Genomic DNA, 27,754 nt, shown 5'->3' with positions numbered 1-27,754 from the left:
TGGGTGAACTATTAGGCAGGTAGCCAATCCAGGGGATCCCTGTAAAATCCTGTGTTTCCCTGTGCCCTCTGCCAGCTGGCATCAAGGGCTCCCTGGGTCACAGGGCCCATGTTGTATACAGAAGATATACTGGGGATACAGAGGGGCCTCCAAGTGCCCAGGGCTGTGCTGTGGGCACCACCGATGCATACTTCATGAAAATACAGAGTAATTAACATTATTTTCTCCCTGCGTACGGTCTTTGTCTCCGGTCCATGTTGTCTCTCTTACAGGCACCCAGATCCACAGAGGTGGACTGATCCTCCCTCTCGCCGCCCCCTGCTTCCCTCCCCAGCTCTGGGAAACAGGCCAGAATGGGAGACTTGGGAAAGAGGAACCCTCACAAATGTCCACAAACAAATTTCCTGTCTGTGCGGAGCTGCCAGAATGGCAACGAGTTCCTCTGACAGGCTCTCTGCATTCCCGCCCACCACTGGACTCTGGCCAACGAGGTGGGGAAAGCTGCCAAGGCAGAGAGAACCCTGAGGCTTGCACAACACAACACACGGCGTCCTACCAGCCAGACAACTAGGCAGAGTAAGTGAAGGCAGCGGGTCAGCCCCCTGCATTCCCCCTGACAGACACTCGCTGAGCCAGGGAGACCCTGAGGGTGCGGGGCTGGGGGGAGTGGGAGATCCCCAAGGGGCTGGGGGGCGATTGTTAGATTGATGGGGGGAGTGGGAGATCCCCAAGGAAGTGGGGGATGATTGTTAGATTGATGGGGGGGGGGGGGAGGTCGCAAGGGGCAGGGGGGGGGGGGGGTGGTTGGGGGGGGGGGGGGGGGGGGGAGTGGGAGATCCAGAGCCATCCTTAGGCATACGCAGAATACATGGCTGTTCTGCGTAGGGCATCTAAAAATTTTGGCCACCACTGGGTCTTAGTGTCCACCCCTTGGCTCTTCCTATCCCTGTTCTGACCCTTCCTGCAAACTCCCACAGCTGGCTGCTGCAGCCTGGTGACTCTTACTCCGGAGGGGATCTAGTAGTAAAAAGTGAAAAAGCCTCCAGCCTGCCAGACCTATTAGCACAACACTGAAACTGTTAAAGAGCCATTCAAGTGGTAATGAAGCCATTTAACAGGCATTTGCCAAACCCCAGGTATATACTGTCAGTTTCTGAATTTACTGACAAAAACAGTTGTGCGTTACTGTAATGGTTCTGTTGTAGAGCTCTGATGCATGCCCTGGAATATGGGATGCGGGGCTATTGCAGATTATGTATTTCTTATGCCACCTGATCTTAAACTGAATTTTGCACCCCCTCGATAATCTGTACGTTATTCCCTGATCGCCAGAAACTTCTATGCCTAAACTCTGTACCGTACCCTTTTTTCTTTTTTTAACATCATCTTAATAAAAAGTTTACATTTACTCAGAACATGTTAGTCTTCAAGACCTTAGTTTAAAATTTGCTTTAAAATATTTCATTAATGAGTTGATGAAGATTATGAAATCACATCTCTAAAAAATCCTTGCATAGACTTTTAGATGCACAATCATATTTAGCCTTAAATGCTTGGATCTTCAGACATATGGTTTTTTAAATAAATCCTTCAAAAACCACCCTTATCTAAAATACACATTTTAATTTTAATTACTATAGTAAAAAAAACTTGCTTCCAAAGTCTTCCTGTCAATCCCTTTCTCCCTCTCCCCCCCCCCTCCCCCCTCCCCCTCGCACCTTGAAGAGAGCCCTTAAAGGGACAACAGCCCTTTCCTTCCAGATAGCTGGACAAAGAGTTTCCCTTTCTTTATTTCTGACTATCTGATGAACTAGTTTTAAGAACCCTCCAGCAAAATCAGTACCTTAGTAAGATATAAAATCCTTTGTTATGCCTAAAATCTTTGGAAACATATTTTTTCAAGTTGGTGAAATTTCATAAACATGTGTATTGGTATGGAGATCACATAAAGTAAATGAGTGTTCCCTTTTTCTAAAAGCAATGAACATTGTTATGAACACACTAAACCTCTGTGACTGATTAATTTAAAATAATGTCTTTGTTTCAGTGAGTTAAATATGTAGTAATCTGGAATGATTACTTTATGAAGGCTTAAGAGTACATTTAAAATATAAAAGCAATTTAGAAATACTGATTAAGAAAATGTAAAACAGAGAAGAGCTGCATCATGTATTTCATAATATTTAATGTTGTATTCAGCAAGACAGCTGACTCGCCCTTACTACAAAGTTTTTGCAAATAAATGTCCGCAAACTTCAGGGCATATCAAAAAACCTGTGACTGACATTTTTTATTCCCAAGTTTAGTGCTTGTACTTAGGTACCTTCTGCATGTCCATTCTGCGTGAGGAAGAGGGTATGGGGGTCTCTGTGGGGAACTGTGACTCTCTGCCACCGTGAGGTGGGCCGGGCGTCTCGCTATCCTTTGCTGCCTCGTTCCTCCCCCCGCACCCTCCCACCCCCGGGCTGTGAGCCCGGGCTGCCATCAGGCATAGGGGCACCAGTTTAATAATACTGCATAGGGCCCCATAAATCCTAAGGACAGCCCTGGGGAGATCCCCAAGGAACTGGGGGGTGATTGTTAGGTTGGGGGGCTGGGGGGAGTAGGAGATTCCCAAGGAACTGGGGGGCAATCGTTAGATTGGCACTTGCATCGTGGTAGTTTTGAATCCATCAAGAGTCCTGAACAGCAGGAGTCAAAATGCGTCTCTGCCGATTTCCCTCTCGCTGTGTCTCTCTGAGTCCATCATTTCATTTCTCCTTCCATCCTCCTTATTCCCCTATGTGCTTCTCTCTTCCCCCTCCCTCTTTCTCTCTTATCTTTCCTCCTCCTCCTCTGCATCAGTCACTCTATCCCTCCCTCCCATAGGGAGCTCGCCCGGAGATCCCCATGGTGAGCACAGCCTTGGGATCTGGTCTCCCAAATACTTTGTCCCTCCTTCTCACTTTTTGTCCTTCCCTTTGTTTCCTTCTCCCTCCCTATCGCTTTTCTACTGTATCTTCCCCTTCACACCAATTCTGTTTTCCCCTCTCACTCTCTCTCTTCCTGTTGTTTCATTTCTCACCCCCCCCCCCCCCCCCCCCCCCCCCCCCCTCTCTCCCTTTTTTTTCTTTCCCCCCCCCCCCCCCCCCGCCCCGCATCTCTGTTTGGTTCTGTTGTTCCCCAGGCCCTGCTTTCTCCCAGCAAATGGGGAGTGTCCTCCTTCCCTGCTTTGGCCTCCTCTCTCTAACCACGCCCACTCCCTTATCCTTATCCCCTGGGATTTCTTCTCCCTTTGCTAGGGCATTCCACCCATGTGCTTGGCATGAAGCAATCTTTGAGTGTGTCCATGCTCCTCTCAGAGGTCTGACTGCAGCGCTGTGGCATACCCGCACTAGCTTTCATCGAGCTAGTGTGGAACAAAATTGCAGTGAAGATGTGGCAGGTTTCAATGTGAGCTGTCCAAGCCCGCCCTGGATCCTGGGGACCTACTTGTATTGCTAGTCCACCAGTCTTCACTGCAGTCTACCCAGAGCGGGGTTACTCATGCCATGACCCCTTCCCCACTCCCCGAAGTCTGCAGCCTCATAACTTCCAGGTGCCTGGGACGTGACAGGGGCCAGGATCTGACCTGCTGTCCCCACAGAATGCAGCCACAGGACTGGCCTCATTAGCCCCTGCACTGCCTTTCAGTGGAGCCTGGGATTCACCCCTCCCCCGGCTCCTTCTGGAAACCCTAAGGGGTAAACCATTGGGATCATTGTACATCAAATATCCATGGGACTTCTCCCTTGGGATCCCATAGCAAGCAGGCCCCTAGGATCTCCCTTGGGATCCCCCTAGTGAGCTCATCCCTGGGATCTCTCCCCTGGGATCCCCTTGGCCAACAGGCCCCCGGGGTCTCTCCTCTGGGATCCCCTTAGAGAGCAGGTCTCTGGGGTCTCTCCTCTGGGATCCCCTTAGAGAGCAGTTCTCTGGGGTCTCTCCTCTGGGATCCCCTTAGAGAGCAGGCCCCTGGGATGCCCATAGCAAGCTCACCCTTCCCTTATAGGCTATTTGTCTGAAGAGATTCCCCAGCTAGGAAGGAGTCAGCTGTCCCATTCCATTGACAGGAGGCGGAGGATTCCCCTCTGCCTGACTGCTGCAGTGGGGAGCTGCCATTCCCCTGCCCCTGCCTCGTCCTGCTGCTGACCCCAACTTTCCCGTTCTCTCCACAGCTGGCACCAAAATGGCAGCAACAGTGACAGAATCCGGGGGGGTGAAGGTTGTCACAGAGGTCGTCCCGCAGACCGACCCCCGGGCTGCACAGCTGGACTCAACGGCACCACAGCCCAGCTCGGCCCAGGTCAAAGGCTTCAGGAAGGCACAGCCCAAGGCGCTGGGGGTGAGGGTCTGACATCTCTGCTGGACGAACGAAGGAGAACTGAGAGTGACCCACACACACACACAGTGCACTTAGCGAGGGGCAGCTGGGCCCTTCCCCTCGGCTCTCTAGGAGACTAATGGACTCTCCTTGCCTTCACTTGCAAGGATGCTGTGGGTGAAGCCTAGAGAAGCAAGAATTAACCCTTGACTCTGTGTGTGTGTGTGTGTGTGTGTGTGTGTGTGTCTTAGAACTGGAACGTGCGCCCTGCACATTCAGCCCTTGCCTGGCTGCTGAGATGGCCCAACAAGGGACCCAGCTAGCGCCAGCTGAACTGTAAGCATTACCCCCACCCCCCCCACTGGATGGTCACGTAGCCCCTTGCATCCCTAAAGATGCAGCCACCTCTGGGGTGACGCACAACAACTGTGCCACAGCCATATGCAAGTGAAACAGCAGGAGGGAAATTTGGGGAAGGCAGTGTGTAATTACATGAGCCAGGATGCCAGATCTAGCCTCCCCTTTTGGCATCTTAAAAGACCATGAGTGACCTCAGTTTTATCTCTGCTCCAAAAGGCAAGTGCCTCACTTTCCCTAGGGAGCAGGTCTGGAGCTAACCCCAAGTGAAGAACACCCCTATTGCATCACCAGCCTCCCCTGGTGCTATTAACACAGCCTGAGCCCCATTTAGCTGGCGAGAGCTGGCAAGAGCACACCACAAAGTGCTACAGCTGCAGGGTTTCCTAGCTTAACAGCTCCCTGGCATCCAAAGGCATAAACATCTCCCCGTGTGCCCAGAAAAATGCTGGCCAGCCAGGCAATGTAAGGCAGAGAGGATTATCTCCATGGGAGGATTTTGGTGCCTCAACCCAGTTGATTTCCCCCATCTGCTCTCATTCTGCTGATAAGTTTAGGGTCTGGGGCTAACCCAAGGGCTGAAGCTGAGCGTGTGTGTCTCAGATACTGTGGGTCATCAGGAGACGAGCTCCTCCAGGAATGGAGGTCTGAAGTGGCGATGTGATGGAAAGTCGCAATTTGTTCCCCAGGCGGGGTGGGGGGAGAAAACAAAAATAATGACAATGGCAGCAGTGGGGATGCAGCTGCTGTTCATAACGGTACTGGGGATGGTAAAGATGATGGTTAGCATTGATGGCGGGGGTGATGGCGGTGATGATGTTGGCAGGGTGATGGGGCGATGGTGATAATGTTGGTGGGGGTGGTGGGAGTGATGATGATAATTACAGGGTGATGGAGTTGGCAGGGGTGATGGTGATGATGATGTTAACGGGATGATGGGGCTGATGACATTGGCAGTGTGATGGGGTGATGATATTAGCAGGGTGATGGGATTGGTGGGGCTGAGGGTGGGGCTGATGGCGGGGGTGAGGCGGTTGGTGGTGGTGATGATGTTGGCGAGGGTGATGGGGTTGATAGGGGTGAGGAGGTTGGTGGGGATGATGGCAGTGATGGGGTTGGTGGCGGTGATGACATTGGCAGGGTGATGGGGTTGGTGGGGCTGATGACATTGGCATGGTGATGATGTTGGCGAGGGTGATATGTTTGGTGGGGCTGATGGAGGTGATGATGGTGGGGGTGATGGGGTTCGCAGGGTGATGGGGCTGGTTGGGCTGATGGGGGTTGTCAAAGTTAGACTCAGGACTCAGTTTGTCAGACCACTCTGTTTTATTAGCACAGTGCTCTGCTAATAACACTCAGATAATGTGAGCACCATGCAAGATTCAAACAGTCTTATTTATACAGATAAAAGGGTGCGAACTAAACAAAGGGACAGAGAGAGCAAAATTGTAAAATTTGCCTGGGGCACAATATGCATATCCTGCTTCCTTATTAACTCTTATCGATCTAAGGCTAATGCTTCACCAATCGCCCTTAAGTGGAGCAATTGATTAACAGTTAATATCTGCTTTCCTGACACCTGGATTGCAGCATTTCTCATTTCTACTTAAAGGTACATACAGCATTCTTTAATTCATTCTATTTCTTTAATATAATTCATTTCACTTTCACAGGGTGATGATGTTGGCAGGGTGATGGGGATGATGGTGGAAGTGATGATGTTGGCGGGGTGATGGGGTTGGTGAGGGTGATAGGGTTGGTGGGGATGATGGTGGGGATGATGGTGGGGGTGATGGGGTTCGCAGGGTGATGGGGTTGGTTGGGTTGATGGGGGTGATGATGATGTCAGGGTGATGGGGTTGGCGGGATGATAATGGTGGGGGTGATGAGGTTGGTGAGAGTGATGGCGGTGATGGGGTTGGCAGGGTGATGGGGTTGGCGGGATGATGATGGTGGGGGTGATGATGTTGGCAGGGTGATGGGGTGATGGCAGGGTGATGGAGGTAATGATGTCAGTGGTGGTGGCTATGGTGATAACAGTGATGCCACAGATCATGGTAATGCTGCTGCACATATTGTGTATGTGACACCAAGCTCCATCTCCTCTTCCCCTCTAGGCCATACAGATCGTATCTGGTTTCATTCAGATCTCCTTTGGGATTGCCTTGATGATAACTGAATCCCCAGCCCCAGCCCTCACCGTGGCCAGCGGAGTCTACTTCTGGATCGGCTTGCTGGTAGGCACAGACAGCTCCGGGAGTGAGAAGCTCAGCCCTTTGATCCAGTTTCAGGGGCGTATCTCAACAAATCTGCTCTGGCATATGCCCTGGGACTGTGGCACAGAAGGCAGTGAGCATAGCCAGGCAGGCTTTCAGAATAACAGGGAGTGTGCTATGCACTGAGCCCTTGGGAGGGGAGGAGAAGATGGTGGTGACCCTGCAAACACTTTGACAGCTCCATCGGGCCCCCCATGGTGCAGGGTCACGGCATGCAGATGTGCACCATCCTGGGCCAGCATGCCATCATCAGCGCTCACACACATTTTGGGTTGCAGGCCTGCAAATGAGGCTCATGGAAACATGGGAGAGACCCCTGAATGCTGCGGCAGACTGGCAACCCTACCCCTATGACATTGCTCTACCCCAATCCTGTCCTGGATCAGATCCATTCCCCAGGCTGGTGTGAGGGAGGGGTTCAGTCTGCTAGATTTCACCCCCCAATCACCGCTGCGACAGAGAGGCCCCAGCTCGGGCAGGGAAGAACTCCTCTGGGGTACGATGGAAATTCACCCCTACATTCAATCAGGCTCCACTGTGTATACACCCCAGTCTGGGAGATGGTAGATCTTTCCCCCCTCTCTAGTGGCGGCACCCCATAAGACACTACTGAAACTGATGCAGCCATCAGCAGGGGACTAAATGGGCCCTTATTCTTAGATCGAAAGGCTCATGCGATTCTCTCTCTGAGTCCCAAGCTCAGGGTCAGTTACCTGTGCATATAGGCTTTAGGGTCCTGTCCATCTGTCATGGAGGCTATGTATCCAGGTGGTGACATGGAAGAAAAGCAAATCCCATCTGGAAAACTTCACAACCACCTTTCCATAAGGAAACACCCAGCAGATTGCACTGTGGCACCAGACAATGAACCTTTAGCTTCTGAGAACTTGGGAAAATCCCAGCTCCTCTGCAGTGGGATAAAAGGAGAAGGAGTCCCATGAGATGGGACTTGAGAGCCTGTGAGACCTCAATCCCACCATTGAACTCAGGTCTCTTTACACCTTGATCCTAGTGACAATGATAGAATATCAAGGTTGGAAGAGACCTCAGGAGGTTATCTAGTCCAACTCCCTGCTCAAAGCAGGACCAATCCCCAGATGGATTTTTGCCCCAGATCCCTAAATGGCCGCCTCAAGGATTGAACTTACAACCCTGAGTTTAGCAGGCCAATGCTCAAACCACTGAGCTATCCCTCCCCCAATCGTGTACCATCTTGTGGGGCAGGGCTTCCATGGTCCATAATCCTGTGGGGTTCATTCCACCCAGTTCCAACGTGCGTGTGATTTTGAGTGGGCTGGGAATCTGCCAATGACTCTTCCCCATTTGCTGTTCCCTGGGCAGCTCGTGTCCTCAGGATCCGTGCTGGTGGAGACTGAGAGAAGAGAAAGCATCCGGCTGGTAAATATCCTCCAAGCATTTTCGTTCATGGGAGTGGGACTGGTGCAGGGCTGCACTACAGCTAGCCACAGTGGTTGATGGCACCTAGGAGGCCCTACATAGCCTGGATGTAAATTTCAGAAGCCCTGAGCCTGCTTTAACTCAGGCCGTTTCTACATTGCAGCTGGGAGGTTGGATTCCCAGCTCAGGCAGACGAACATTCGCTTGCTCTGCAGCGTGGCCATGGCGGCATGGGTGGTGGCCCCGAGTACAACCCTGTCCAGGATCCTATGTACATACTCAGGTTACCTGGCTTGTGCCGCTATGGCCAGCACTGCTAGTTTTAGGTGCTAGCTCGAGCAGAGCTAGCATGTGCACGTTTACCTGAGCTGAGAGTCACGTCTTCCAGTTGCTGTGTAGATGGACCCTTACACTAGGGGCTGGGATGTGCAAGGGTGGCTTTAACCACATTTGCCCAACCCTCTCCATTCCTGCATCCACCGGAATGAAGATTTGAGCCCATGGACTTTGCTGGGAGTTGATGGGGCTCCAAGCCTCACAAAATGGGGCCCTAGGACTTTAATATCACAACTGCATAACAATATAGCCCCATCGCCCCCTGCTGGAACAGATACGCTGCATCCTCCAAGTCAACGTGCTCAGACTCTGTAGACCAGCACAGGAAGTCCATTCCAGACCCCAGAGCTCCCCAACGTAGGCCACGCAGCCCCAGCTGTTTCAGCCCATGGACTGTCGGCTCAGGTGCCTCAGCTGATTGGCCCGGATGTGGCAGTCACTCGTCCTCCAAACTGTTACTTGTGTTGTGTGAGAGGAACTAGACACAAACTGGCTGTCTGCCTCTGCAGACAGCAGAGCCTTTAGAGATTACACCCTTATTATAAACGTGCCATGAGGATGGTTTTGTAATTAAGGCTTTGGCCTGGGGATCTGGAGAGCCGGTTTCTTTTCCCAGTCCTGCCACAGATTTGACCTCAGGCAAGGCACCTAACATCTCTGTGCCCCAGTTCCACACCTGTAGAGTGGGAGGCGGGGGACAGGGGTTATAACAGTTCTTTCTGCCTAGTCTGTTTGGACGGTAAGACCTTTGGGGCAGAGACTGCCTCTTGCTGTGCCTGTAGGGCCGTCATTGCACTGGGGCGCTAATCTCGGTGAGTGCTGTAATGATGACAGATGTTGTGCCCTGCTCTCCTCTAATTGGCTGTGATTGATCCAGGTGAAAGTCTGCTACATTATCAGCGGCCTGGTCATCCTGGCCACCCTGACAGCTGTGATCATTCACAGCGTGGAGATCGGCCAAGACATCCCGTGGTGCAACATACATGAGGGCGGCAAAATGACCCCGCTGAACTGCTCCCAATCTGTCTACGTGGGTACCTCTTCCATTCCCCCCCTGCTCCTGCAACAGTCCACAGCCTCTTTGCAGGGCCTGACTGGGTCTAGCACTCCAGGGGACCTGGGATCATCCCTCTCAGGACCCACTGGCTCTGCAACATGAGAAAAGAAACTCAGCAAGGGGCAACGAATCCCTCTGTCCACCTGATTGGGGGTGGGGTTTCAATCAAACAAGAGGGGTGGGAAGCTCTAGTAGTTATTCACTAGACCAGCGTGGGTCAGGAGACCTCAGCTCTGTCACTGACTTGCTCTGCAACCCCACTCTGTGCCTCAGTTTCCCCATCTAGGAAATGGGGCTAATAGTGCCTTTCTCAGGTGAGTTGGCCATCATAATGTTTGTGAAGCCCTTTGAGAGGCTCAGATGCAAGCGGTGCTGCCAACTCTTGCAGATTTATTTGAGTTGAACAATATTTGGTGTTTTTCTTAAAGCCCCAGCTCCTGGACTAGGTTGATTAGTTGAGACTCTCAGCTGCCATTTAAAACCAAAAAAAAAAAGTAAGGTTCCTCCAGGCTTCTGGCTGTGGGGAACCGAAAGGCAAATAAAATGAACCCCATATTTGGGGGTGGGGGTTAAATCTCATGATTTTTACACCAAACTTGCAATTCTTTGAGGCTCATGATTTTTGCTTGCTTGAGATTAGCAATAAGTAGGGAGAGGTTAGGAACGGGCTCTTTTGTTAATGGGGTGCCTCCACAACAGCAGCATTGCCCCAGGGCTAGATGGGGCCCACACTGAGAATTGCTTCAACTCAGCACCCTGAGATTTAAAGAGACCCGTTTTTCCTTGGCCCACCGGTATAATGATACCATCAGTATGTAACCCGGAATGGGGACTGGATCATTCAGCTGTACAGCCTTATGGGAGGAAGCTCAGGAGTGGGTGTAGGGTCAGTGTGTGGGTGTTATGGGTCCTCATAGCACCTAGTGCACAGCAGGTACTTGAGAGCCTGGCTCTTTAGCTCAACCTGTAAAGACTCAATAGTTTAGTTCTAGGAATCCCCAGTTCAGTTCCCCCAGAGACTAGCCAAGGCTGATCCCCTACAATATAAAGTGAGTGCTTGTAATTTTAACACCATTTCCAATACACCACACTCCAGAGGCTCCAAGCTTAGTTCCTGGTGCACCAGCCAAGATGGCAGCCATCACAATGGCCGTAGTGAGGGGAACAGTACAGAGACTATGCTTTAATGCGGGGCCTTTGTGGGGCCCATATTGTGCCATGAGAAGCTGCCCCGCTTCCCCCCTTCCTGCCCTCCACCCTGTTGCCAAACCCTCCTCCCTCAAACACACTAGGTGGGTCACTGAAATCTACCTGGGACCCCATGGGTGTGACCTGGCCCACGGCCCTGCCAAAGCTATGAGCTTCTCTGGTGAGCTTCACAGAGCGAGTGAGAACAAGGGGCAGGAGAAGAGCCAGAGACAAAGGAGGGGCAGGGCGCTAGACTCTGAAACAAGACAGGCTCTGCCCAGCTCAGCCCTGGGAGGAGAAGGGATTCCCTTTGGTTGTACTGGGAGAGTCACTGCCTAATGCAGCCAATTTGAGTCCTAGTCAGTGCCATGCAGGATCCAACACATAGTATGTCTGGCCACTGGATGGCTGGGCCCCATTGCCATGACCTGCCCCCTATCAGGGCATGTGGCAGAGAGGAGAGCTCAGGCAGTCCTCACCCCCTCACTGTGTAGTAATGACACCTCCCAGCTGGGGCACAGGCCTCCCCCGGGATGAGGTGGCTCCGTGCACTGAGGTTGCTGGATGACTTCCCCTGGGCTTTCTTCCCCACAGATTCTGAGTCACGGGATTAACTCGATATTCATCCTGCTGTGCCTGCTGGAGCTGTGCACGGCCATCGCCGCCTTGGTCTACGGACACAAGGCCTTGAAACAGCAGGACTACACGCAGATGGTGAGGCTGGAGCCCAGAGACACTCCCTGCCCTCCAACCCTGGAGCAACCGTGCACACACAGTGCTCCTCATCTCAGGCCTGATCCATAGCCCATTGACATCAGCAGAAAGACTCCCCTTCCCTTAGCCCTTGAGAGACCTCCTGCCCCATTGCTCTGACAATGGAGCCACCAGCTGAGCCCCGTTGACGTCAATGAGGGTTTGTCCAGGGATTTCAGTGGGAGCAAAATCAGATCCCCTTGATCCCTTTCCTTGGGGAAAGGGGAATTCGTTGCCCATGTTGGATCAGTCCAGCGCTTTACCTCTATGTTGATCCACCAAAGGATTCTAACCCTCCCCTGGATGAACTACTGTCAGAAAAGGCGGAGGTGGGGAGGGGCCAAATGCCGGTTTTCGGTGTGATCCTGATGAGATGGGAAGGTTAATTCTGTTCTCTGATTATTCCCCAGGTGCTGTGATGGAGCAGAGGCCGGCTTTGCTCCTCCCACCCCCAGGTGCACTGAGAACATGATGGAGATTTCCCGCACTGGAGCCACAGTGACATGGACCCTTGGCCACTTCTTCACCTTCCCAGGCAGGACGGCAGAGGGAGCAAACTCTGAGCCCCAACATCTCCTGCAGCCCACCCTACCCCCCCAACTCTTCTGTGTCTAGGGGATAGGGGCAAATGCTGAGCCAGACACCACTATTCCTGAGCCCCCAACTGAGAGATGAGAGCAGCTTTAACGCTCAAAGTATCCGCTGACTTTCCCCACAAACTCTCCTGTCTGTAACCTACTGCAGCCCATGACCTCTCTCAGGACCCTCCTCACAGAATCCCCTCGTGGACTCTGACCCCTGAATTCCAACCCCCCCGAAATTAGGAGGCAGGAGACTCTGACTTTCTGCACCCCAAAACCCTCCCCTGATTCCTAAACGCTCCAGCCTGTATGGGGACGGTGAAAACAAACTGACCCACACACACCTTCCCTGGCCCCTCAAACTCGCCAGTCAGTAATGGGGGAGGAGCTGGAATGAGACTGAACCCAGGCCTCCCTCTCCCCTCAAATCCTCCTATGATCCCTGGAACTCTCTGCAACCAGAGCACAAGACAGTGAACTCCAAAGCCATCCTTCCGTCCTGCTCACGCCTCTCCCCCAATTCCACAAACCCTCCCGTCTGCACAGGCAAACAAGACGGATGGGGAAAACAGACGGAGTCAACAGGATTATGGAGTAGAAGTTGATCCATCCCTTTTTCTTGGTCTTTGTCCCCTGGTCCCCTCACACAACTTTACTGCACCAAGGCAGAGAGTCGGGGTCTGTTTAATTTTTTTTTATTTGTGTTGCAGTAAAGGAGTGCTGTAAGCAATGGGCTGTGGATAGAAGGTAACAGATTCGGTAACCAGATATAAACACTTCTATTACATGATGGAACATACAGGGCAGCATGTGATATATAAAAAAAAAAAAAAAAAAAACACTAGAGACATGACATCCTGATTGTCCCAGAACATAGCAGTGATGCCATGATCTCCATGTAAATGCCACATTCAGCCCTCAGTAACTCCTGATGTCTTGGGCTTCCACCAAGAACTTGGCCCCTCTGTCTCCTGAAAATCCTCACTCGTTCTCCTTTCATGTTGTATTATCCCATCCAGATCCCATGTTTTATGGACCAGCCTTTAGCACTTGACTTCTTTGCTGATTTCCAGGTCCTTAGAATGATTTCTTCAGCCATTGCTGATCCTCTCAAACAACATATTTCTGAGGGGAAGTCAAATCCTTAGCAGCCGTCAGGACTTGTAGAATAAAGGGCTTAGGACCACCAGGGTTACTGCTGTTTAAAATCACATTCACTCACCTCCTAACTTCTTCCCAATCTTCTTTGGTTTTATGGCAGTGGTCATCCAACTCTTTCACTCTGAGGATCATGTCATAAAAGAAAGATCTTCTCACTGATCTCCCTTCCCTTCCAGTATCCCAGTTGTCTTCCAGTACCCCACCACTCCCATTGCTTGGATCTTAAAATGTCTCATTCTGTAACCCACCAGGAAGGATTTAGTGCGCCACAACGGGAAAGCCACACCTCTAGGGCAATATAAATGTATCAGATTTCCTTGTTCCCTTCACAGCTCCAGCAAGAATCCACCTCTTGTCTGTTGCCAGGTTGATTCTACCGCGCAAATGCTAAAGATGCATTTTTATTTTTTTTTGCTATATTAGCCTGAGCTTACAGTATTATTATAACAAATGTTCCCACAGAATGTTATGTCTATCTACATCCCTATCTGTTCATTCAAAACCAAGCTTACCTCTCGAATTTGAGAAGTGTTCACTAGAGGTTAGAACCTTACCAGTCCAGATTCTGAGTGGTACTGACTAGAGCTAGTCAGGAATTTTTCAGCAAAAAAAATTTTTTTTTGGTGTGGAAATGCCAATTCACTGAAACCAAAACGGTTTGTGAGAAAAGGGTGGTTTCGAGGAACTTCTTGTTTTGAAAAATTTTGGGACAAAAGAGTTAGAATTTTATTTTTCAAACCAAAAAAAATCAATTTTTTCAGTGCAAAACTACTTTTTGTTTAGAAATTTAAGCTAATGATAGCAAAAAAAAGTTAATTAAAAAAGGTAGAAATCAAAATGAAATGTTTTAATCGACAGAAACAAAAAAAAAATTCAGATTTTTCAGTTTGCAAAATGTTTTGAGATTTTGACATTTCATCCCAATTTGGGCCAAGAAAATTTTCAAAATCTCAAACATTTTATCCAGATGGGATCCGTTTTCTACCCAGTTTTACTACTGAGTACTCAGAGTTCTAGTTCACTGCACTGGGCATTGCAGATATTCAGCGCTGCTTAGGGTCAGCTGTTAGATAACGACAGCAGAAAGTGTTATATAGACTGGATCAGAATATTAGAATTTGTCCCCTAGATCTTTCCACAGGAAAAATTCTGTTTTTAAATTTTCCGATTGGAAAACGTTGGTTTTCTGTGGGGCATTTCAAAACTAAAGCAAAAAAAACCCACACTCATTTTGTTTTGAAATGCCACTTTGAAACAAAACAAGAGATTTATTGTTGCATTTCAAAATGTAGATTTGAAATTAAAAATTTCAGTGTCTTTCAATTTATACTCTTTCATTTCAACTTTTGAAAACTGAAGAAATTGGGATGGTTACCCCCCACTCCCTTTTTTCACTTTTTCCAGTGAAGAAAAATGGAGAACAAGTTGAGAAAAGTAAAAATAAAATGAAACACTTGTTCACACTTTTTTCAGTTGTAAAAGAAATTACAAATTAAATAAAGTAGCACTTTTAATGACTTTTAAAAAAACTTTTCACATCTTTTCAGTTCAAAAGAGCTTTTCACTGTTTTAACTCTTCCGAGTTGGAAGAAGTTTAAAAAAGAGGGCAGGGGGGATTTCAACCACTTTTTTGCTTCCTCCATTGAAAAAAACAAAGAGGAGAAAGTCACCAAAAGAGGAACTTCCAAAACATCCCCAAACCCAAAGGAAAACTGAACTTTTTCAGTATCTGAAACAAAACAACATTTTAAGTCAAAAATGAAAGAATAAATGTGCCTTTAGCTGTGGAATGTCAACAAAAAGGCTTGTTGCAAAATGTCACTTCAAAATACCCTGGACATTGATTCCTTAGGAAACGCTTGTTTACATAAGGAAACTAACCAGAATAACTATTTCAGAATAGCTCCCCATCTGGACATTCTATTCCAGAATAAAAGCCACTTTACTCCAGAATGTGCTTCCAAAGTGGAATAACTATTCTGGAGTGAAATCACTTTTATTCTGGAATAGTGCATCCAACTAGTCTGGTCAATATCATGGTGCCGACAAACTGCAACATAAGAGAATCAAGAAAGTGGTGACAATGCGAACTGCTTAAACGGTTTTACATACACCAATACAGAGGTAACTGGGTGAACCTATCTGGCCTAGGTTATGTAGAAGGTCAGACTAGAATGGTCTAATGCAGGGGTCTCCAACGGTGCCCACGGGCGCCATGGCGCCCGCCGGGGCGTCTTAAGTGCTCCCGCGTACTGGCCGGCGGACAAGCATCCGCCGAAATGCCGCCGAGAAGCAGCATCATCCAGAGGCGTCGCCGCCGAAATGCCACCTATTGACGATGCCGTTTGTCGGCGGATTTTCGGTGGATGCTCGTCCGCCGCCACTGTCCTCTGTGGCTCGTCAGACGAAAAAGGTTGGGGAGCACTGGTCTAATGGCTCTTTCTGGCCTTAAAAACTATGAATCTAAATCTTTGGAAAATGAGGTCCATGGGACACACTGCCTTATTTAAACTGGTAAACGGGCAAGCGTCAGGATTCTGCTTAGAGCTCACACCTTTTATTATGTCAATCACACAATGAATGTCTTTTCTGCATATAACAGGGGTGGCCAACCTGTGGCTCCGGAGCCACATGCGGCTCTTCAGACGTTAATATGTGCCTCCTTGTATAGGCACCGACTTCGGGGCTGGAGCTACAGGCGCCAACTTTCCAGTGGGCCAGGGGGTGCTCACTGCTCAACCCCTGGCTCTGCCCCCACTCCACCCCTTCCTTCCCCCTCCCAAGCCTCCTGCATGCCACAAAACAGCTGATCGGGAAGTGCGGGGAGGGAGGGGGAGGTGCTGATTGGTGGGGCTGCCGGTGGGTGGGAGGCGCTGGGAGTGTGGTTGAGGAGCTGATGGGCTGCTGACATATTACTGTGGCCCTTTGGCAATATACATTGGTAAATTCTGGCTCCTTCTGAGGCTCAGGTTGGGCACCCCAGCATATAATCAGCACATGGCAATATTAGCATTAGCACTGAAGAGAATAACCGCATAATGCTGCTGTTCTGAACAACTGTGTTATCATTTCAGTATATACCAGCCTCTTCCCGTGCAATTGCCTTTTCAGATTAAAAGTGCTATTATTTTGTGAAATGCTTTGTTCCTCATTTTGCTACCTGATCATCACCTGGAGCTTGCACCCCTGACCTCCTCCAGCGCCCCAACACCCAGCCCCGAACTCCTCCCACACCTCAACTCCCCACTGGAGCCAGTACCCCACACCCTTGCCCCAGCCCTGAGCCCCCTCCTGTCCTCCAAACCTCTTGGCCCCATCCCAAAGCCCCCTCCACCCCAAAGCCCTCATCCCCAGCCCCACCCCAAAGCCCCCATCCAGAGCCTTCACCCACCATGCTCCAACCCCCTGCCTCAGCTGAGCCCCCTCCTCCACCCCAAACCCCTCATCCCAGCCTAGGGTGACCAGACGTCCCGATATTATCGGGACAGTCCCGATTTTAGGGGACTTGTCCCGCGTCCCGACCTTACATTGGTCGGGACGTCTGGTCCCCCTATATGAGGGGGACCGCGGCAAGCCGGTGCCACTCACCTTCCCTCCCTGGGCCCTGGGGCAGCGCGCAGCTGAGCTCTTGGCGCCGTGGCGCCAGCCCACGGGGCCCCCCGCCTGGCTGGCAGGAGCCTGCAGAGTGCAGCCCTGCCCCTGCCCCGGCACGCAGAGAGGCAGCGAGGAGGTCTCACTCCCCTGCGTGCTGCAGCGGAGCAGGACCTGTAGATTCCAGCAGCAGGCAGCGGTCGGCCGGGCAGAGAGCCCCTCCGCCCCCTCCCCTCGACCCGATCCTAGGAAGGGGCCAGAGGGACTGGGAGGGACCTGCCTGCTGGATGCTTCCTGGGAGCCGCTCCAGGTAAGCACTGCTGGGCTCACCTGGCCCCCTGGCAGGTCCCTCTGGGGGGGCTCCCCTCAGACCCACTGCCCTCAGGCCCCACCCTGACCCTGTTCCCTCAGCCTCCCCCGCAGTGTCCCCCTTGTGCCCCCCACCCTCAATCCACTGCCCTCAGCCCCCCGTCCCTGTTCCCTCTGCCTCCCCCACAGTCCCTCACCTCCCCCGATCATCTCACCCGACCCACTGCCTTCAGCCCCCCCGACCCTGTTCCCTCAGCCTCCCCCACAGTGTCCCCCTTGTGCCCCCCACCCTCAATCCACTGCCCTCAGTCCCTGCCCCTGTTCCAACAGCCTCCCCCACAGTCGCTGCCCCCTCCCCCCCCATCATCTCACCCTGCATGGATGTGGAAATCTGTCCCGGATTCCAGGCTGTCGTTAGCCCCTGGGGCAAAAGATCAGCAGAGGTTTCCAAAGGGAAGCTTGCAACCTTTGCTCAGACCCAAACATTTTCACTTAAAAAAATAAATAAATAAATACCCAAACCCATCCTGACACCCATCTGCTCTGTCCAGTTTTGCTGTTATCCCTGTTGAGGCCAAAGTGGTTTGAAAAATTAAAAATCCTTGACACCATTGTGTTGCCTCCCCCTGTGTTGCTCGTCAGTCTGATGGACCAGCCGATAATGAATAAAGATGAATGCCCTGGGAGCAATGTGTCAGGCAGACAGTTTGTGAAGTAGGAATGTGAATGCTGAAGCCCTCACAAAATGCAGAGGCTTTTCTTAACCTGAGAACTGAAAAATTGCCAGATACCCTGCATGGGTTTGAAAGTGACAAGAGCCTAGCGACTGACCAGAGCAGCATCAGGTTTGAAGTGACGAGGAGGGTCTGTGTCATGAAGTCTGCATTTCCACTGAGGACTCTTCCATTGCCAGGGTAGCGCTGGCGCAGGTCTGCCGCCCGGCACAGCAATGCTGAGAAGTGCCAGTGTAGACCCAACCCACTGCCCTCAGCCCCCACCCTGACCCTGTTCCCTCAGCCTCCCCCGCAGTCCCCCCTGTACCTCCCACCCCGAACCCACTGCCCTCAGTCCCTGCCCTACCCCAAATCTCTTCTTCAGCCTCTCCCGTCAACCCACCCCCATCGCTCCCCCTGCTGTCCCACCCCCTCAACTTCCCCCCATTCCAGACCTGCTCCCCTCTGTCTCATCCCCTCCAGACCCTGTCTCTCTCCCCAACCCCCCGACCCTCCCCAGCCCAGCCCCATTGTCTCCCCCACCCCACTCTACACAGCTCTCTACCCTGTCCCATTCATGCTCCCCTCAGCCCCTACCCTACTCTCCCCATCCCACTCCTGTCCCATCCCCCTCAGCCCTCCCGACTCTCCCAGTCCTGTCCCCCTCAGTTCCTCCACCCTGCTTCCCCTGGTCCATCCTCACACACCCACCGACTTCCTCGACCTCCCTCCCCCCAATCCCACTGCCTAGACTCACCCCCGTCCCACTCAGCACATGCAGGAAAAAGAAGCAATGGGCTTAAATTGTAGCAAGGGAGATTTAGGTTAGACATTAGGAAAAACTGCCTAACTGTAAAGGTAGTTAAGCACTGGACAAATTACCTAGAGAGGTTATGGAATAGCAGTCATTGGAGTTTTTTAAGAGGTTAGACAAACACCTGTCAAGGATGGTCTAGTGTTGTTATTACTCAGTCCTGCCTCAGTGCAGGGGTTTGACTAGATGACCTGTTGATATCCCTTCCAGTCCTACACTGCTGTGATTCACACTGAATTGCCTTGTGCCACTGTCTAGTAGTAGTGGCACACAGTTCTCGGACATGCAGGTTTATAAAATTGTAGTTAATATACAGTTTAGAGCATAGCAGTTTTAAAGCTCTGGTTCTGAATATGCTTTGTTGTAGGCAGAGCTAGCCTATAGTTAAGCAACCGAAAATTTAGAATGGGAAGTGTTGAAATGTTGGGAAGCCTTATAATTTTGCCAGTCTGGAACGAACATCCCATCTGAGGGATGGGGGCGGGGAGAGAGGAGAGTGAGACAGGACCAGGAAACTGGGACAAGGAATCCAGAGCGGTAGTGGGGGGCAGTTGAAATCAGATGAGGAGCTGGGGCGGGTTAGACAGCAATAGGATAGACATAGACTGGAGGGGACGGGAAGAAGGGTCTTTGACTACTAGAAACCACTCCATTCAGGAGCCTGGGATAGACCCAGGATTCCTGAGTTTCACAGTTCCTCTTCTGTCAGCAGATATCTGTGAAACCCAGTGGCAAAAAAAGTGTCTCATCCCCCTATAGAGCTGATCTATCACATATAGGATGACAACCTACTGCCTCTGCCATCACTTACTCCATTAGCTCAAGTGGCAGAAGTCTGTGCAGTGGATCTAAAGGTTCATCGGCAGGGTTGGAGCCATGCAAGTTTCACGATGATTCCACATGCCAGAATTTCTGGGGCAGTTCAGTTTTGATTTTTACAAAAAAACCTGGGGAAATGCATACAGAAATAGGGTGACCAGATGCCTAAATAGGGGAATCTCAAGCAGGAGCAGAGAGGTTATTTTATCTCTGTATTTGGCACTGGTGCAATCACTGTTGGAATACTGTGTCCAGTTCTGGTGTGCACAATTTAAGAAGGATATTGATAAATTGGAGAGTGTTCAGAGAAGAGTCACAAGACTGATTAAAGGATTATAAAACATGCCTTATAGTGATCGACTCAAGGACCCCAATCTATTTAGCTTAACAAAAAGAAGGTTAAGAAGTGACTTGGTTATAGACTGTAAGTATCTACATGGGGAACAAATAGTTAATAATGGGCACTTCAGTCTAGCAGAGAAAGGTAGAGCATGAGCCAACGGTTGGACGTTGCAGCTAGACAAATTCAGACTGGATATAAGGCATACCTTTTCAATGGTGAGAGTAATTAACGATTAACAATATACTAAGGGTCATGGTGTTTTTCTAAAAGCTTTTTCTAAAAGCTACCCTCTAGGAATTATTTTGGGAAAGTTCTATGTCTGTGCTATACAGGCGGTGAGACCAGGTGATCACTGGATCCCTTCTGGCTTTATAATCTCAGAACTAGGTACATCAATTCACATGCAAAATTCTCATTGAATTCAATAGGTGTCCTTGCCCTGTGGCTTGTGGTGCGGGCTGCAGCAGGGGCCATACAACTCCTCTCGCAGCTTCCTAGGGCCCCCTCTCATGGCTCTGTGCACCTGTGTCTGTCATTGTCGTCCTCTCCCCTCCCCCCGCCCCGCTCGCCCAATGTGTCCTGATATTTCACTCTTGCGATCTGGTCACCCTATCCCAGCCCCCCCCCAGAGCCCACACCCCCAGTGAAAATGGAAAAGTGAGCAAGGTTGGGGGAGAGCGAGGGAGGGAGCGGAGCCTCAGAGCAGTGGTGGGTAGGTGCAGGACTTCTGGGCCGGGGCAAGGATGTTCAGGTTTCTGCCATTAGAAAGTTGGCAACCCTACCTTTGCCTCTGATGCCCCTCACAAACATGGCGGACAGGGGGGCGGGCTCTTCGATGGTGCCCCTCACAACATGGCGGACAGGGCGTGGGCTCTTGAATGGTTCCCCTCACAAACATGGCAGACAGGGGGGTGGGCTCTTCGATGGTGCCCCTCACAAACATGGCACCTGACGTCGGTGTGCTTTGATTCTGAGCACGCGTAGATTCGGGAACGGTTCCTGTCGCGCGCGCCAATGACGTCGCTGGCACGCTGAGAGGGACGCGGCGGGAGGCTGGAGCTGGACACGTGGGGATGGAGCCGGCTCGGGGCGTCACGGCCAGGAGGCGGCTGCGGAGGAGCCGGAGGCTGCAGGCGCAGGGGCTAGAGCCGGCGCCCGAGCGATCCCGGGAGGAGCCCCTGGCTGCGCCACTCGGCCCCGAGGACGGGCAAGCGGGTGCCCCCGGGGAGCCCGGCCGCGGCGAGACCCTGGGGGTGGCACCGGCACCGGCCCTGGCCCTGCAGTGGCGGAATCCGGCCAAGAAGGGCAAGGAGGCGCTGGCGGTTCCCAAGGGGAAACCTAAATCCGGGCGGGTGTGGAAGGATCCCGGCAAGAAGCGGTGAGGGGGGAGGCCGGGCGCGAAGGTGGGATACGGGAGTGGGGAGCCTGGGGTGCGGGGGGGGCAGGAGTAAGACCATGGAGTGGGGGGGGGGGGGGAGACTAGGGTAGAGTTGGGGGTGACATAAGGAGGCTTATGGCGCTGGCATCTAGGAAGGCTTGTGACTTTCCCCATGATGTATTACAAACAGATGGAATTGGAGATGGGCACTAATGCTAAATGGGCACCCAGGATAACGCCTTTCCCCCTTGTAAAAGTGCTCTGGAGTCTGTTCCTGTGTGAAGCTGTCTTAATGTAAATGCTCCCCTCTGTGTGTTGGTGGCTGATGGGGACTTCTTTCTCTCCTCTCTTCTTCTTTAGGTTTTCCCATATGATTCAGGACAAGCCCCTCCGCACCTCCTGGGAGCGAAAGATGAAAGAGCGCCAGGAGAAGAAAATAGTCAAGGATTTTGCCCAGCATCTTCAGGAAGAAAAACAAAGGGCGCATGAGGTAATGGGACAGGATGGTGCAACACAGCTCATTGCCCAATTATCCCAACCCCGTGTGTGTGTGTGTGTCTCTCCCCTCCCCTGGACCCACATGTTATCACAGTGGTAAACTAGGCTCTAAGAGGAGGCCTGCAAGGGTTAATGAACCCCAAAATTTGATGGTATCCTGACCTTGGAATTGCCACCCCTCTGCCTGTTGTGATCAAGTAACCTTGCTGTACTGTCTCAGTTCTTTCACCTCTACGTCTCCAGGGCAGAAATGCCTCTCTCAGGCTATAGAAGTCTCCCCCATACACCCCAGCTCTAGTTCCCACCTCAGCTCACCTCTTGTTTGCCTCTAACTTAAGTGTCATTTTTGAGCCTGACCTCTCTCCTTTCCACCTCCCTCCTGTCCAGCGTCTGGGACCTTCCTTGTTGCCTCCATTGCTTGTGCATGCTGCTGCTTCAGCTCCACCCCGATCTTTGGCTCTCCTTCCTATGATTTCCCTGTGTTTCAGCTCTCCACATTAATGATAAATACGAGAGGATACAAATCTGAGGTGCCAAGCCTGCTGTGTCAGGATCTAAGCTGACCACTAAGAACAGCCTGGGCTCCAGGAGAAACTTCTGTATGGGGAGGTTGTTCCATATGTGGCGTGTGGGTTGTTTGCACCTTCCTCTACAGCATCTGGTGCGGGCTGCTGTCAGAGACAGGATATTGGGCTGGATGGATCTCACCTCTGATCTGGGGTGGCAGTTTGCATGTGCAGATACCTACTGCCATGTGCCGATCCCCTCACTTCTGTCCTGAAACAATTCCACTGGTTTTCTGTTCAATTCCTGATCCAGTTTTGTTTAAAAACCTGCCACATCCTAGCTCCAGGCTATCTCATGGACTGTCTCCTCTTTGCTTTAGCCACCTTCTCTCTTCCTTCACACCATGCAACTTAATTGTATTGCCTCTTCTTCTGACACCAGCGTCGCTCCTCTGTTGGATGGTAGCAAATGTTTGGGGCCTTGCTGGTTATTTTTCCAGTAGAGGAGAAATCAGTGACATAGACTGGGTATAATCTAAGTGTGACTTTGATGTAGTTATGCTATACATAGGTTTGGCAGAATTCAATTTTTTTTTTTATCATTTTGATGGATAATATGAATGTTTATTTTTAAACATTTTTTTGTTTTTTTATTTAAATGTTCACAATTGTATGAAATTATGGGGGAGGGGGGGTCAGACAATTATTTAGTGACAGTCAAACACTGAGATTCAAAGAGCTAAAGCTTTATGGCTGTTAAAACACACATTATCAACATCATGTCAAAATATGCAACATAAATAGCTTTAAATCAAACCCTAATAAGTTCTCAAGCAGCGTTTTTCTTACTTTGCCCATCTGTACCTTTCAATTACTATCTCTAGAAATATTTTTTCATCAATTTCAGCGTGTATGGTGAAATCAACATTTACTGATAAATATCTAATACTTCCAAGCTTACCCATACACCAGTTCCGGAACAGAGGTGGTCAAACAGCATACAGGGCAAATTTATTCTTCTGGGAATTTCTGAACAGCACTAGAGCCTGGTTCCCAGGGAGCAACTCTGCCCCCAGAATTGGCTGATCAGAGCAGTGAGCAAACTCTCCCACCATTGATGTGGCTTCCTCCTTCCCAGGATCACTGCTCCCAGAACCTTGCATAACCCAAAACTAAATGACCCAGCATGTCTGTCTAAGAGTCACACTGTTTAAAGGGACGGTCTCCAATTCCAATATGCTACACTTCAAGCCACTCCTTGGTCTTCTCTTTATCAGTCTGTAGGTACCTGCATAAGGAACAGAAATTTGATAATAGAGGGCTCTTTAATCTAGCAGACAAAGGCATAACAAGATCCAATGACTGGAAATTGAAGCTAGATAAATGCAGACTTGAAATAAAGTGCAAATTTAAGCTCAGACTAGATGATCACAATGGTCTTGTCTGGCTTTTAAATCTATAAGACTTGTGCACTAAGAAAAAGAATTTGGCCTGGTCCACACTAACCCCCCACTTCGAACTAAGGTACGCAAATTCAGCTACGTTAATAACGTAGTTGAATTCGAAGTACCTTAGATCGAACTTACCGCGGGTCCAGACGCGGCAGGCAGGCTCCCCCGTCGATGCCGTGTACTCCTCTCGCCGAGCTGGAGTACTGGCGTCGACGGCGAGCACTTCCGGGATCGATCCCAGAAGATCGATTGCTTACGGCCGGACCAGGAAGTAAGTGTAGACCTGCCCTTTGGGAAGGTATAGAACAGTGCCACCTGCTGGCACCACTCCAAGGAATTAAGCCCAACAGCTGGTACATAAGCTCCCTCTGGTACATAACACAGTAGCCCAACTGCTCAGTGGCACAGGTCCCCACAAACTCGTCACCCCAGTTTCCTGACGTTTACTATCTTTTCTGGCCCCCCCATTGGATACAGAGTGCAAAGCAAGGGGTATATCCTGCTATTCAAAGCCCTGTGTAGGAGTGTCTCTGGCCACCTGAGATCGCCTCTCCTTCCTGCAACTCCGATCCCAGCATTCCACTGAAGCAGTGAACTCCCCCCCCCCCCCCCCCCCCCCCCGTGGGAGAGGCTTATAAGGGAGGCAGAACTTCCATAGCAGAGGTCCCTAGATTATGGAGCTCTCACCCACTCATTGTGTTGATTCCCCTGTCCCCCAGGAAGGATCTCTACGCACAGACACACAACTAATTATTAAAGTACCTAGAGAGAACCTCACTGGGCCTGGTGCAAGAGCCTTCTCCTCTGCAGCTCTTGCCCTCCCTGTGCTCTCTTGCCTCGCTGATTCCATCTCTCTTACGATCTTTGCTGTGGACCTCTCTCACCTTTTCTGCCTCTTCCCCCTCTGCTCCCGTTCCTGGGCATGACTCTAGAATGCAGTTTCCCTGAATGGCAGGATATAAAATCAAAGCTTCACTCTGCTGTTTCTGCAGGAGAAAAAGCAGCGCCGGGAAGAGAACTTGAAACGACGCCTGGAGAACGAGCGGAAGGCAGAGATCGTACAAGTGGTGAGTGTCCTGGCTTTTTAGCATCTCCTGCAGGGAGACCCAGAACCCACCTTTCCAACATGGAACGGATTCATTTGGGGGGCTCCTCCTCCCGTACTCACTGTGTCCTGGTTGCTGCTCGGAAAACCATATTTGTGTTGAGGCCTGACACATGCTCATGTCAGATTTTTGTGAGTTGCTGGGGTCAACCCAGTTTCTCTCCCTGCAGAGAATGGTTCTTGTTGAGTGCCCACGGCAGGGACAAGAGAGTGAAAATGAACAGAGAGAGAGAGAGAAATCCAGATGGATAGTTGGAAAAACAGCCTCACACTGGAATCTATGAGCCTCTGGAATAGTCTTTTGTTGCGTGTGGAGCCCATCATTAAAACTGTTCAGAGCTAGACTAGGCAGAGCCCTGCTGGCCATACTTTAGGGAACAGCCCCGCTTTGGGCCCCGAGATGCATGACTTGCCCCAGTGCAGAGGTTCCCAAACTTTAACAGCCCGCGAATGCCTTTCACTAAACTGAAATCTCGTGAACCCCCTCCTAAAAATGAATATTTTCAGGGATTTAAGTTTAAATTTCCTCAATGTGATGGATGCCCCAACTGCCCGGCCCCGCTCTTCCTGGGGCTCAGGCTGCTAGCCCCGGGCGGAGCGCTGGGGTTTGGGCTGCCAGCTCCCTCGTTGACAGGGGCAGGGCTCGGGCTGCTGGCCCTGCTCTCCCTGGGGCTCGGGCTGCTAGCCCTGCATGGGTAATGCTGGGGTTTGGGCTGCTGGCTCCCCTGCTGACGGGGGCAGGGCTCGGGCTGTCAGCCCCAACTGCCCGGCCCCACTCTCCGTGGGGCTTGGGTTGTCAGCCCCGCACGGAGCGCTGGGGTTCGGGCTGCCAGCTCCCCCGCTGACCGCCGGGACTTGGGCTGCCAGCCCCAACTGCCCGGCCCCGCTCTCCCTGGGGCTCGGGGTGTCTGCCCTGCAACCGGCTCCCACCTGCTGTCTCCAATGCCCAGAGTCCTCTGTCCGCCACTAGTGAAATTTTTCTGGCGAACCCCCTGTAACGTTCTGTGAACCCCAGTTTGGGAACCACTGCCCCAGTGCTATGGGTGGCTGAAAACTTTCCACTGAAACTGTTTTTGACTGAAAATTGGAGGATTAACTTTTTTGTTGTTGTTGTGAGAACGGTCTATTTTTTCATTTGAAAAACTGAAATGTTTCCATTTGGAAAAGCTGCCATGGTGCCTCCTAGGAGTTGTAGTTGAGTTACCTCATGCTCCAATTCTTCTCTATGGGCTGCACTCCCCAACCAGACTACATTTCCCATGATGCATCACAGGCAGGACTGCCCATTATATACAGTTTCACGAAGGGACAGTGTGATGCATCATGGGAGATGTAGTCTGACCAGGCAGCCCAGCCTATAGAGGAGAAGTGGGATTATGAGGCACTTGAAATACAACTCTCATGAGATACCACAGCAGCATTTTTTTCTGACCAGCTGTCCCCAAGAGGTGTTTTGTCCTTGGTCTGTGTTGTTCCATGGCTGAGGTTCACAGCTTTTCTCTCTTGTTCCACCCCTGCAGATCCGGAATCCGCTCAAGCTGAAGCGTGCCAAGAAGAAGCAGCTGCGCCGGATCGAGAAGCGGGATACGCTGGCACTATTGCAGAAACGCCAGGCGCAGCGCAAAGAGGCCAAGGAGTGAGGCTGCTGCGGGGAAGGGGAATAAAGCCTCAGGGCAGCTGATTCTCTGGGGTCCATCTGTCCTGACACTGCTTTCCCAGCTATCCTGCCCACCGCCTCCTTATGCCTTTGCTGGGGACTCCCCATCACCTCTCCTCCCTGCTGTGGGCTGATCAGCCGCACTGAGTACACGCTGCTGGTTCACACGCAAGAGCAGGGGGTTATACAAACCCACAGTCTGCACGGCTGCTCTTAAATGGAAACCTGCATTGTCTTCTCTTGCACCAGTGAGGCAGGATGCTGCAGTCCACGGCGCTGGGAAGTGTTATAAGCCCCGATGGGACAGGGATGAGGTGTCCTCATACTGCCTGACTTGGGGCAAAAAAACCAAAGACCATGGCAGCTGAGCCAATGTGTGAACCGGAGCCCCTGGTGTTAAAGGCCCTGAATCCTCTTAAGCAGCACACACTCACTTGCTTGTGGAGCTGGTGGGAGCAGGGAGCTGCTTCTGGTGTCTGTCTTGGCCTGTGCCTCAATAATTTGATCTTCTGTTGGGAGGAACAACGTGGAAAAAGATTTGGGTTTGTAGGGACCTGGGTTGTGGGCTGGGTGCTGTCTGTTGCTATCTTATATTTTTAATGGGCTGTCGCCTTGGTCTGCGGTAAAGGACAGAAGTCCCAGCTGCCCAGAGTAGGCCAAGCTTCTCTCCCATCTATCTGCCTCTTCCCTAGGTTTGAGGTGGGTGTTTGTCCTTCTTGCCTTAGCCAATTGTTGGCCTTTCTGCTGAGACTAACAACGGGAGAGTGGGTTTTTATTTTGCTGGACTCCCATTGGAAGTCAGCCTGAGGTGACCCACTAACTCGTTGAAGAGGTACCTGGCAACAGCTAGGAGAGGATGATGAGGGTGGATTGCTCCCAACCACGTCATGGCTGTATGTGAGAAGGGATTTGTTGATCCATGCAGAAATATTGCTCTGGCCAAAGAAATGAAACCGAAAATACCAGCCAAGCCTGTGTCCTGTTCTCTCCTTTTCATCCAGAGGAATGTAAGGCGCAGGGAGTGTCCACAACAAACTGGTGGGGATGGCGGGAGGGAGCCAGACACGCTGTGCAGGAGCCATTCAGCATGGGGAGAAGGTTTGCGGCCCTGGGAGGAGCAG

General features: G+C 51.2%; 2 protein-coding genes across 2 annotated transcripts; both read left to right on the top strand.

Moving 5' to 3' along the window:
- Positions 1–505: 505 nt before the first annotated feature.
- LOC112105445 lies at positions 506–13,913 on the top strand. Its single transcript, XM_024198249.1, has 7 exons — positions 506–576; positions 4,197–4,363; positions 6,817–6,936; positions 8,317–8,373; positions 9,587–9,739; positions 11,549–11,668; positions 12,118–13,913. Exons 2-7 carry the CDS (start codon positions 4,208–4,210, stop codon positions 12,124–12,126), a joined length of 615 nt encoding a protein of 204 aa, XP_024054017.1. The 5' UTR covers positions 506–576; positions 4,197–4,207; the 3' UTR covers positions 12,127–13,913.
- A 7,062-nt stretch (positions 13,914–20,975) lies between these two features.
- Positions 20,976–26,657, top strand: CCDC86 (coiled-coil domain containing 86). The gene is made up of 4 exons (XM_024197703.1): positions 20,976–21,416; positions 21,777–21,906; positions 24,864–24,938; positions 26,497–26,657. Exons 1-4 carry the CDS (start codon positions 21,112–21,114, stop codon positions 26,614–26,616), a joined length of 630 nt encoding a protein of 209 aa, XP_024053471.1. The 5' UTR covers positions 20,976–21,111; the 3' UTR covers positions 26,617–26,657.
- The last annotated feature ends 1,097 nt before the right edge of the window (positions 26,658–27,754 follow it).

The sequence above is a fragment of the Terrapene carolina genome, unplaced genomic scaffold (assembly GCF_002925995.2).
Source record: "Terrapene carolina triunguis isolate 2854851 unplaced genomic scaffold, T_m_triunguis-2.0 Scaffold90, whole genome shotgun sequence".
Taxonomy (NCBI): Eukaryota; Metazoa; Chordata; order Testudines; family Emydidae; genus Terrapene; species Terrapene triunguis.
This window is presented reverse-complemented; position numbering and strand designations above follow the sequence as displayed.